An 11,817-nucleotide genomic window follows, 5' to 3' on the forward strand; every position below is an offset into this window, starting at 1 on the left:
AAACCGAAATTAACAAGATAAGTTATGGTCCTGCTGTCTCAACACTCACAGTCCAGCTGGGGAGACAGACATGAATATAACAGTCACATACACAGAGATCATGTGGATGTGTGGCAAAGGAACAGCAATGGGCAGAGGGTAATGGGGGAACTGACCAAGTATGACAGCCAGGAAGATTTTCCTGAGGAAAGGAATGATTTTGGATGAGGAGGAGTTAATCAGGAGTTAATGAGGCAGAGGTGGATTCAAAGTGGGTCGATAAGAGCATTCTAGGCAGAGGAAATAGCAGGTACAAAGGCCATATGGCAAGAGAGAGAGGGCAGCAGGTTCTGGGAACAGAAAGGAGGCCAGTACCATCTGTGTAATATTGTTCATTATACCAAAATGCACAAAATAATCTGAATGTTCAGTTTAAGGGGAATGATCAATCACTCTACAGTGATGTTACTATAGAGAGGGGTACAGCGCAGGCATTACAGTGACATACATCTATTCACATGTAATATTACCTCTCATATTGATAAGTAATGAAAGCAAGCTGCCATATTGATTACTAACTTTGATACATAGTAAAATCACATTGAAACTGTATAGAATATGATCTTGTTTTTATTTATGTATTATATGTAATCAAACAGCATGTAGTTATTGATAACATGCATAGTTTTACAGAAAAACTCTGAAATATATTCACCAAATGGTCATCTCTAGGGAGCAGGATTCTGAATTATTTTAATTTTTTCTTTTTATTTATATTCTAAAAAACTACAACAAATGTTATTTTCTTGTATCAAGAATACAATTTAGCAAAGACATTTCTGAGCCAGAATCAGAAGACTTGGTAACCTCTTGGATATGAAAAAAGAGAGAAAGGCAGTCATCAGAAATGACTCGGGGTCATGTCACTGGGTGGGTGATGACACCACAAATGCAGAGAGACTACAGCAAGAGCAGGGTGAAGGCTGAAGGAGAAGGTCAGAACTCAAGGTGTGGACACCCTAAGTTGAAGGTGGAAATGTCTGATAGGCAGTAGGGAAATGGTTCTGGAGCCTAATCGTGTCACACGCTGCTGTGAGGTAAATGCAGTGCAGAGGTCCTTGCACTTTCTGGTTAAGGAGGCCGTTGACCACCTTTGAGAGTTAGAGGGAGGCAGGAAGATGGTCCAAGAGCAGTAGATTAAAGAATGAATGGGGATGAGGAAGGATGAGCAGCAAGTGAGGAAACCCTTTCCTGATGTTTGGGAAAGAAGAAAATGAGACTTTGGTGACACAGATTTACAAATCTTCTACATAAAGTTTTTTAAAAAGAAAGTGAAAGTCGCTCAGTCGTGTCCAACTCTTTGCAGGCCTATTCTCCAGGCCAGTAGTGGGTAGCTGTTCCCTTCTCCAGGGGATCTTCCCAAGCCAGGGATTGAACCCAGGTCTCCTGCATTGCAGGTGGTTCTTTACCAGCTGAGCCACCAGGGAAGCCCAAGAATACTGGAGTGGATAGCCTATCCCTTCTCCAGTGGATCTTCCTGTACCAGGAATCGAAGTGGGGTCTCCTGCATAGCAGGCAGATTCTTTACCAACTGAGCTACCAGGGAAGCCCAAAGTTTTAAGAAGTATTCAATAAATAAAATCACCCAGCAAAGTGTGAAGAGCGAGAAAAGAAGTGTGCCTAGCTTGGATCTCAGTGACTAAACATATCTTGACTAGGGATAAAATTCTAGATTGTCAGTTTTTCCTCTCCATGCTATAAAAATATTGTTCTACTGTTTTCCATTATTTCTAACACAAAGTCTTTGGTCAGTCTAGGTAATGTCTTTTCTCTCTGGTGTTTTTACAATTTTCCTTTTATCTTTGATTTTTCTTTTTATTTGCTTTTTTGAGGTTCATTAGTTTTCTGAAATCTGAGGACCCACAACTGGAAAGCACAGGTATCCTCACTCCAAGTATAACTCTCTTCTGCTTCTCTTTTCTGTCCTGTAATGCTTATCAGTCAGCGTGACCCCCTAACTACGGACCATTTCTCTTCATCTCTCCCATGTTTCTAACTTCTTTGTCATTTTATGCTGAATCTGGATCTAACTCTTTATCTTTCAGTTTATCCTTTCTGACTTTTAATTATTGCTTTTATCCAGGTCATATGTACATAGTTTAAAGAGCTAAATAGGGAATTCCCTGACTGTCCAGTGGTTAGGACGCTGCATTTGCACTGCCGAGGGCCTGGGCTTGAGCCTTGGTCAGTCCACGGGGTCGCAAGAGTCACACAAGACTGAGCGGCTTCACTTTCACTTTTCACTTTCATGCATTGGAGAAGGAAGTGGCAACCCACTCCAGTGTTCTTGCCTGGAGAATCCCAGGGACAGGGGAGCCTGCCGGGCTGCCGTCTATGGGGTCACACAGAGTCGGACACAACTGAAGTAACTCCGCAGCAGCAGCAGGGAACTAAGTCCTGAAAGCTATGTGGCTCAGTCAAAAAAAAAAAAAGTCTAATAATTATACAAGGTTTATGACAAAAAAATGTAGTTCCTGATAATTGTTCCTTATTTTCTGATCTCCAGACGCTTTTGGCCCTTAACCAAATCTTTTAGTATTTGCCTCCATAAGTCTAAATAACATGCCTGTATTGCTGCTTCTCAGTTTCAGCATGATCTCTTGTTTTTGTGCCATGAAAGATGTGGATTTAGCTCTTTCCTCTTCCTACTCACACCTAACCCCCTCCCAACATGCACGTGGCCTGTTCCCAGACATCAGATATACTTTGTTAGATCAGTAGTGTTTTTATGACTATGAAAACACATCTGAGGCTTGATTACTGTTCTTCCTCAACTTCTTTCTCTTCTCCCTCACGTTAATACTTAGTTTTTAAGTGTATCGAACACTAACTTAACCCTTAACTCTCCTCTGCTTGTGTAAGTGCTTTCTCAACACATGCAAACACGCTAGGTGCTCAGTGGCCTGGTCTGGAGGAAGCCTTTCCTGCCGCCGTCAAGGTCCTGCTCCTGAGGGGCTGGTTCTCAGCCCTAGGTACAGTTCTCCTTACCCTCCTTCCAGCATCGGTCCCAGGGTTTCCTTTGCTTCTTCCTCATATCTGACCCCCTGGCTCCTGGATAGCATTATCTTCCTCATTCTTGATTCACTGCATTGTTTTCAGGCAGCATGTCGTCCAGCAGCTTCCCAAGCAAGAGTGATGGAGAGAATGTTTTCAGACTGTGCGTGTCTGAAAGTGTCATGTCTGTCCTCACACTAAGATGATCACTTTGGATGGATGGTAGGATTTTCAACTAATTCAGTTTTCCTTTAGGATTTGAAAGGCTTTGCTGCATTTTCTTCTAGTTTCTGGTGTTGTTATGAAATTTTTTCTCACCCTTTGTATGAAACCTGTATTATTCTTTCTAGAACCTTATGGGATCCTCTTTCTGGTCCCTGTGCTCTGAAATCTCCATGAAGTAGATTTGTGGGAAGGTTACCTTTCAAAGACTCACACTTTATAAGGGGTTTTTTGATCCAGCTGCTACCTTCTGTAGCTCAGACACTGTCTCCTATAGCAGTGGCCAATTTGAACCCAAGCTTCGGGCCACTGGGGACCGGCAGAGGGCCCAGGGCAACACTTGGCAGCTATACAACTCACCCCTCTGGGCTCATAGTTTCTTTTCACATGCAACAATCTCCTTTACTCTCCTCTTTGTTTGGCATGAATTTTGACACATTATTTAAAATATTAAAATAATAAATGTTAAAATAATTGTACTTAGGAATTCTATAACAGGAAGGTTTCTGCAAGCATCTAGTCCACCATATAGCCAGACGCAGAGGCCCTCCTGCCTTCATGCAGCACTCTGTCGGAGGAAACACACCAGGGCTTCAGGCCTTCCCTCAGCAACTCTGGGAGACCAGGCAGTCAAGGGGCAGAATTCCCATGTCCTGGCTCTTGATGCTGAAATAAATAACTTGGATCAGGTAACATGGGAAACTAGTAGCAGAGCTGATATTAAACCTGCATATGAAGCTCTTTTCCATGAACTGTGCTCAGGAAGAGAACACTATGGGTCCTCTCTAGTCACAAGCTGAAGCCGTGGGGTGGCTAATGAGCCTTCCAAAGCCTCTCAGGGGTGCAGATTACAGGTAGGTTGTTCGGAGTCTGTCCAGACGCTGAATTCTTACATGAGTTGAAGAAAGTGTCCTGTCCCTCTTCATACTGAAAAACCTCAGGCCTATAAATGCCTCGGTCATGTGGCATGAGAGGAAGCTCCTCCAGGAGCGTGTGAAGCAGTTTCATGGTCATCAACACTGAGAGGTCTTCAGGGATGACACAGCAGAGAAGGTGCTGGCCACCTGAGCCACAGGACCTCAGGGTGGGAGGTGGATGCTCAGACAGGTCTACTCAGCCTGCTATTCTGTGGATTCTGAGCACGTGGAGGACCTGTGTTATCACGTGTGACAGCACTCACCTGTGTTTCTGCCCCAGGCGTGTCTCCCTCCTCCACATGCTGACATGGAGTGAAAGTGCGACAAAGCCTGGGTCCACCTCCAGGTCCCTTAGGTTTTTCTCTTAGGCAAGGTCTGGCTGAGTAGTGAACTGGCATTCAGTGGTGTTGGCTGGGTTGGGATGGTTGATGGGAGAATGGCTCTGTGTTCACCAGCTTACAGCTCTCCTGGAACAAGGGCGGTGGGCATCAGGGGAAGGAGGTCATGGATGCCAGTGGACATTGACTGGAATATTGTTTATTCTGCTAACTGCCATGTTATGAAACCCATGATTTTCACTAGTCTCTCTCTTCTGTATTGGTCACTGGAGAACATCATCCCAGTGGATCTATTTTCACAGAAAGAGGAGAATCAGGTAAATGAAGGTTGCGTCTGACCCAGCGTGCCAGCCAGCCTTCCCCGTAGGTTCTGCGCGCTTGTCTTCGCGTCCTCGCTGGGCGCCTTTGTCAGGCTGTGCTGTTCTGCCCGCAGGTACTGTGATTGCTTCGCTAACGGGGACTTTTGCAACAACTGCAATTGTAATAATTGCTGCAACAATTTACGTCATGAAATCGAAAGGCTTAAGGCCATTAAGGTAAAAATTTCCTTTAAATACACTCATGTTGACACATACATGTGGAATCTAGAAAAATGGTATAGATGAACTTATTTGCAGGGCCAGAATAGAGATACAGATGTAGGGAATGGACGTGTGGACACGGGGAGTGTGGGAAGGGGAGGGTGGGAAACTGAGAGATTAGGATGGACATATACACACTGCCATGCGTAAAGCACGTAGCTAGAGGGAACGTGCTCTATAGCACAAGGAGCTCAGCTTTGTGTTCTGTGATGACCTGGAAGGGTGGGATGGGGAGTGGGAGTGGGAGGCGGGCCCGGGAGGGAGGGGGTGTGTGTGCCTATAGCTGATTCACTTCGTTGCAGCAGAAACTAACACAACATTGTAAAGCAATTAGACTCCAATTAAAAAAATGCATTTAAAAGTTCCAGGAATATTCACAAAACAATCTCTACAGGTTTCTAATTTCAATATTGGGGAAACCCAAAAGCGTTGAAGAGTATACATTAAACAGGACTATTCATGAAGGAGGGGCACTGGCCATGACCAGAAGCTGCTGTGAGAGTGGCAGCCAGAGAAAGACCTTTATTCTCCAACCGGTATCAGGAGGCTTAGAGGGGCAGCAGTGTCCCAGAAGTTTCCGGTTGAAGGACATGCAGATATCCATTTTGTCTTGATTTGGGGTTTAGAAATTTAGATTGTGTTCTGTAGCAGATAAGCCTAAGTTCAAAGAGTACAGTTTGAAAAGGAACAGATGGTTCACTGTGTGAAGAAACCTTGATGAAAGCTCTCAGCCATTGTTAGTTTGGGCTGATTTTTATTCTTCTTGGCTTTGGGCGAAAGGGAGAATCTAGAGGTGAACAGCACCTTGGAGAGCCCCTCAGGCCACCTGCTAAAGACTAAATGCAGGAGAGAGGTTAACCGCCACCCCTCCACACCTCCGGTGACAAAAGACCACCGGGGAAGGGAGCACAGCCCACCTGCCCAGGCCATGTCTTGGCGCCCTCTCACTTAGCAGAGGAAACTTGGACTTGAGGCTCTCATACTGTGCCATGGTTAGTCTGGTCTTTCTAAAATAATTTAATTTGCCTCGATTTATAAATAAATCAATTGAAAATCAGTTTTGATACCGGCAGATCCACAGGACAGAAAAAAATAGTGATTCATCTGAAGTTCAACACAGTTGTATTTTCTTTAGGGATAAAGAACACTATCTGCAATTAAAAGTATAAAAAGTTTTATTTAAAAATCATGGAAAGCTGGTAGCAGTGTAAATTGGTGCAAGCACTTTGGAAAATTGTTTGGCAGTAGTTACTAAAGTTAAACCTCTGTTTGTGCTGTGACCTGGCAGTTTCATTCCTGAAAATACAAGCCCTAGAAATGAGTGTACATGTCCACCAGGGGCTTGTACAAATATGTTCACAGCAGCTGTGTTCATAATAGCCCCAAACTGGAAACAAGCTGGGTGCCTCTCTGTGCTGGACTGGATAGGTCTGAAGTATATGATGGGTTTCACATGTCAGTGGAAAAGGAAGACTTCCATCTCTGTGCCACAGCCCAGACAGCCTCACAGACACTGCACTGGTGAAAGAAGTCAGATGAACAAAGAGTACATGCTGAATGGTTCCACTTAGCTGAAGTTCCAGAACAGCAAAATTAAAGCAGCCCAAGTCAGAAGATGGGTTCCCACTGGGAGTGTGTTGATGGGCAGAAGACATGAGGGACCTCGGGTGGGAAGCTGGACTGTCCTCTGACCTGGCCTGGGTGGGGGCCACATGGGGGTCACACGAGGGTCACAAATGCCCCGATTCATCATATTCCACCATCCCTTCTGCTTCACTAAAAAGTAGAACACACACCAAAGGGTCCTCACTGCAAAGGCCCTTCTGCAGAGCCAGGCTCTGGTGTCAAGATGGATCCCCCCATTCATGGTGAGGGGAGAAGGAGCATGGGGCCGCCGCTGTGATGTCCATATTGCCCCAACCCAGCTTAATAAAGAGCACAGTGCCATCTTGTTAGAGAGGTGATTGAGACCTGGGGCTGGCCGTGAACTCAGAGACCGGATGCCATCCCTGGGCCACAATCTTCTGACCCCTCGGCGCCTCAGTTTCTTCACCCATCGGGCACCAAGAGGAGGGGTGGTGTTTGCTCCACAAGGTTGTGTGAGGCTTCAGTGAGAGAATGCACGCGTCTCACAGAAAGATGCCTGGAACACGGTGCACGTTTAATAAATGTGAGCTGGTAGCAGAGTGCCGTGATCCCAACTATTAACATCTCAGGAAACAGTGTACCCAGGCGCCGGGAAGGAGCTGTGTTTACATGGACACAGTGATTTTCTTTGCATCTTTACCATCCACTATTCCACCTTTAAGTATTCAAGTGAATGGAGCAGGACCGGGGTAGAGGCCTGCTGCTCGTCGTGGCCGCTCCTGAAGTTACAGCTAGACCCAGTTATGGCAAGCCAGATACCTGGCACTAAGCACTGTTTTAAGTAATATATCTTGATGGAGTTTTGCATTTTCTGTCTTAGGCATGTCTTGATAGAAATCCAGAAGCTTTCCAACCAAAAATTGGGAAAGGAAAACTGGGTGATGTGAAGCCTCGACATAACAAAGGCTGTAATTGCAAGAGGTCGGGCTGCCTTAAGAACTACTGTGAGTGCTATGAGGTCAGTCACCAATTGCCAAGCATTATTTTTAAAAGCCAGGTAAATGGTCTAAGTAACTTTGTGGTTAAAAATTTAATTAAGAATTTAATTTTCTTCCTTCCAGGGCTTCTAAAGAGCACTCATCAATCTACCTTAATGTCTCAAATATAAATTTCACTTTATGAAGCAAGGGCTCCTTTGGGAGCATGTCGTCCCCGCTGAGCTCGCCCCGAGTGTCCCGGGAGGGTGCCCAGCGCCACAGCCCTGCCCACTCTACGGCTGCTGATCTGATGCTGGAGCCACCCTCAGGGGCCGGCGGTCTGTTGGCTCCCTGAGGTGGCTTCTGCCCAGCTGAGCAGAGCAGAGATGCTCTGGGAGGGCAGTGAGGGCAGCCTTGTCCCCAGACGAGCCTTCCCCTGGGTGCTTTGAGGGGGCAGCTTCCGAGTGGACAGAGACCAGAATGCACAGCTGCCCTTGCTGCTGGGGAGACGCTGACCAGTTCTCAGACAGAGCTTTGTTTCCTTCCTCAAAAGATTTAAAGGCAGTAGAGGGACTGGTTTTCTCCTTTAGGTTCATCCCTCACTCACCTCCCTTTTCTGTCTCTCTCTGTCTTTCTTTGTGTTGAAGGGAAAGGAAGAAAGAGGGAGGAAGGGAACCCACAGGCCTTGTCAGTGAAGCAGCCGACAAGCCCCTCCTGCAAAGACTCTGATTTGCTTGAGGTCTCTTGGGGATGTTCCCGTGAACTTTATTTTTAGAAGATTGTCATAGAAGGTCAGGCTTCAGTAAAGTCTTCCTGATTCTGGAGATCCGGCAGACCTAGCAATCCACTAGCTCACATTTTGAAAATAGAGTAAAAAACGCTGCAGAGCTGAAGGTACAGGAAGGCAGTGGCCTCGCCCAGTGGAGCTGCTCTCAAACCTCCTCTGTGCCTCTGCTCTGCTCCGCGCCCCTGCTGCTGCCCCAGGGCCCTGGCACCCCGGGGCAGTGTGCCAGCCGCTTTCCCCAGCTGGGCAGAGGGCCTGCAGCACCTGGTATTGCAGCAGACTAGAAATTCTGGACAACCTCCTGCTCGGAACTCCCAGAGGTGCAAACGAAGCACACCCCTTTAGACGCAGGTCTGAGTTTCCCTGAGGGAAACCCCCAGGGGCTGAAACCGTGAGGAGGCCAGAAACGAGCTAGTCTTCCCGCTGCCCCCAGGTCTGGGCTGGCACAAGGGGTTGGCCCCCGGCCCTGAGTGTCACACGACCATGTGACAAGAAACAATGTCCCCCCCACAAGGAAGAAAGAAGGCCCTCCCCTAGAACGCCCACCACAGGCCTGGCCTTGGGTGGGTTTCATGTTTTCCCCATACTCTCAGTGCTGAAGGAGAAGGGTGTCTGGGCGGCTGGAGTTCTAGAATCGGCCAGGGCAGGCTTCCTTCAGAACAAGGGTCAGGTAGAGTCTTCACTGTGTGCCCCCTGGGCGAGGGAGAGACCCAGCTCTGCTCAGGGCTCACACCCACACCCACCCACCTGCCTTCAGGAGCCCCCTCCCTCCCTCACCCCTGGTGGTGGTGACATGGATGGAAATGTGCCTTTCTCTTTACACCACCGTCACTCATCCATCTTCACTTCTCCCCTCCCCCTTTTTTTCTGGTATGAATATTGCGATTACTACATGTGTGCACACAAAAATATAAAACATTATTTAAGGTCCAAATAGTTTTTGTCAGCTTTTGATGAATTGTAGGGCAACCTAATTTTATTAAAGCATTTTATGTTACCAGGCCAAAATTATGTGTTCTTCTATTTGCAAATGCATTGGTTGCAAAAATTATGAAGAAAGCCCAGAACGAAAAACACTAATGAACATGCCAAACTACATGGAAATTGGAGGTTTTGAAGGCGGCCATCATTTGTCACCAACGAAATTTTCAGGACTGCCAAAATTCAGAAAAGATAGGTAGGTACTCTGAACTCAGCCTCCTGATAAGGGAATTCAAGGTTAACTTGAGAGGGGAGTTGGGACTTCCTGGTGAAACAGGGTTTAGGATTAAGTGCTTCCACTGCAGGAGGCATGGGTTCAGTCCCTGATCGGGGAAACTAAGATCCTGTAAGCCTCACCTCACAGCCAAGAAAAAATTTAAGAGGAGAGTTAAAATGGTTTCCACACTGGAAAGAAAGCATTTTTGTCTGTGGGAGGGCAGGAGATGAGGGATAGGGAAGGGAGCTTCCAGCTTCTCTGTCTTGACCAACCCTCGATCCCACACTGTGTTACCCCAGAGGCGCCCCCGCTGCCCAAACCCCTTGGTCCTCTTTATCCTCCTTGCTCAACCTTTTGGTCCTCACTGAGTTACCCATTTTGTACAAGAGCAGAGGGCCTCCAAGGCCCTCAGGTGGCAAAGGCCTGATCTCTAGACAGCACATGCCTGAACGCTCTTCACCGCAGGAGGTGACTGCGCGAAGCGTGTCAGTGTGTGCTGTACGCCTCACTAAAGGGCTTACGGAGCCCACTTTAGTGGCGTGTCGTCCCGTGTAATTATTTTGAGGCCATTTTTTAATATTTTGTAATAATTACAAAAAATATTTGTGATTATTATACTCCTAGGAAGTCTCAAATGTTGAGTAATAATTTTATTAGATATTGGACTAGATTCACCTGTTTAAAAAAATTTCCTTGAGTTTGATGGGATGGGTCATGTCATGATAAACTACCAGATGTCATTAATTAATTGATAACATGTAGAAAAGACAAATTCGTGCTTTGTTGGTCAGAGATATCAGAAACACTCATCACTGTGGCCTGTGAGCCTTTATTAGTAAAATGCACTGAAGCATGGCTGCGTCTTCTGTGAAATTACACGTGGAAACATTATTGCCTGACATGGTGATGCTGAGTGTCTGATGGAATGTCACAGGGACTCCATACTCTGGAGTCCGGTCTCAAAATGTTAAGACTCTCGACCTGAGGACAGCCCTGTTCATTCATCTGCAACAAAAGTCATTGTGTATTGCCTTGACAGATTTAAACCAATCCCAATGTCTATATTTTCATAATCTATAGTTTTGCTAAATTTTCTCAATTTGAGCATGACTTGGGCAACTATCTAGCTAAGTCACAGTTGCCCCTGGAGCCCAGTGAGGAAGTGACTGGTCCTGTATGACGTGGTTCAGCTGATTTCAGAACCACTTCAGGGATGCAGGCGGTGTTGAGAGGCAAGCTGACAGTGCGTCCCCAGGAGGCGACTCCTCAGAGCCACCGGGCCCCTGGGGAGGCGGGGCCGGCGCCCAGAGCCCGCTGTGCTGTGGCCACTTTCCTCAGGCAGACAGACTGTGCACGGAGCCCAGACCACGGCTTGTCTTGGCTAAGACTCCCGCTGCTTCAGCCCCTGCGCAGCCGCAGGCTTGCTGCTGCAGCCCAGGTCTCCGGGCTCCTTTGTGGATCTAAGTTTGAGAAACTGCAGAATCTTCAGGGAAAAGGATGTCTAGGAGCTGACAGACTCATCTGTCCTCTGCATTCTTCTTCTAAAAGCAGTCCTATATATGGTCACAGGGCATATAGTTTCCAGTATTAAGAAAACAGCATTAGATTTTACCAGTGGCATTCTTTAAAGTGCTATAACAAGCCTGTCCCCTGGACTGTGAAAGGTATTTAAAACAGTGGAGTGACTGAACGTGGCCTTCACCTGGTTTGCTCTGACAGGCGGCCGACCTCCTGCATCTCCTGGGAGGTGGTGGAAGCCACGTGCGCCTGCCTGCTGGCCCAAGGCGAAGAAGCAGAGAAGGAGCACTGCTCAGAGTGCCTGGCGGAGCAAATGATCCTAGAGGAGTTCGGGAGATGCTTGTCACAGATTCTCCATATTGAGTTTAAATCCAAAGGGCTGGAAATTGAGTAGAGTACAGCATGAAATACACATGCGTGTAGGTTTTGTCTCCGTATTCTGAAGGAAATCTGTAGTTTAGAAAGATTATTTTAAGGAGCATGAGGCTGGGTCTGTACCAATAGCTTCATCATTAAGAACAAATTTTCTCTCTGCATCAGGACACTGAGGGGCTACTCAGAGTCTCTAAGGGATTTGGTGACTGGAATCCTCCCCCACTTTTTGAGGAAGTGCATGACCCTACTGTTGTTGTCTGGGCCCAAGGAGACAGCGTGGGTTCCTG

General features: G+C 46.8%; 1 protein-coding gene across 1 annotated transcript in view; it reads left to right on the forward strand.

Annotated features, from left to right (window-relative positions):
- The window catches only part of TESMIN (testis expressed metallothionein like protein), a 39,991-nt gene extending 28,442 nt beyond the window's left edge, over nt 1-11,549 (forward strand). The window contains exons 7-10 of the mRNA XM_055583294.1: nt 4,944-5,046; nt 7,559-7,696; nt 9,441-9,616; nt 11,357-11,549. Coding sequence (XP_055439269.1) covers nt 4,944-5,046; nt 7,559-7,696; nt 9,441-9,616; nt 11,357-11,549 — 610 coding nt within the window. The remainder of the gene's footprint in view (nt 1-4,943; nt 5,047-7,558; nt 7,697-9,440; nt 9,617-11,356) is intronic.
- Nucleotides 11,550-11,817: the final 268 nt, after the last annotated feature.

This window comes from Bubalus kerabau, chromosome 5, assembly GCF_029407905.1.
Source record: "Bubalus kerabau isolate K-KA32 ecotype Philippines breed swamp buffalo chromosome 5, PCC_UOA_SB_1v2, whole genome shotgun sequence".
Lineage (NCBI taxonomy): Eukaryota > Metazoa > Chordata > Mammalia > Artiodactyla > Bovidae > Bubalus > Bubalus kerabau.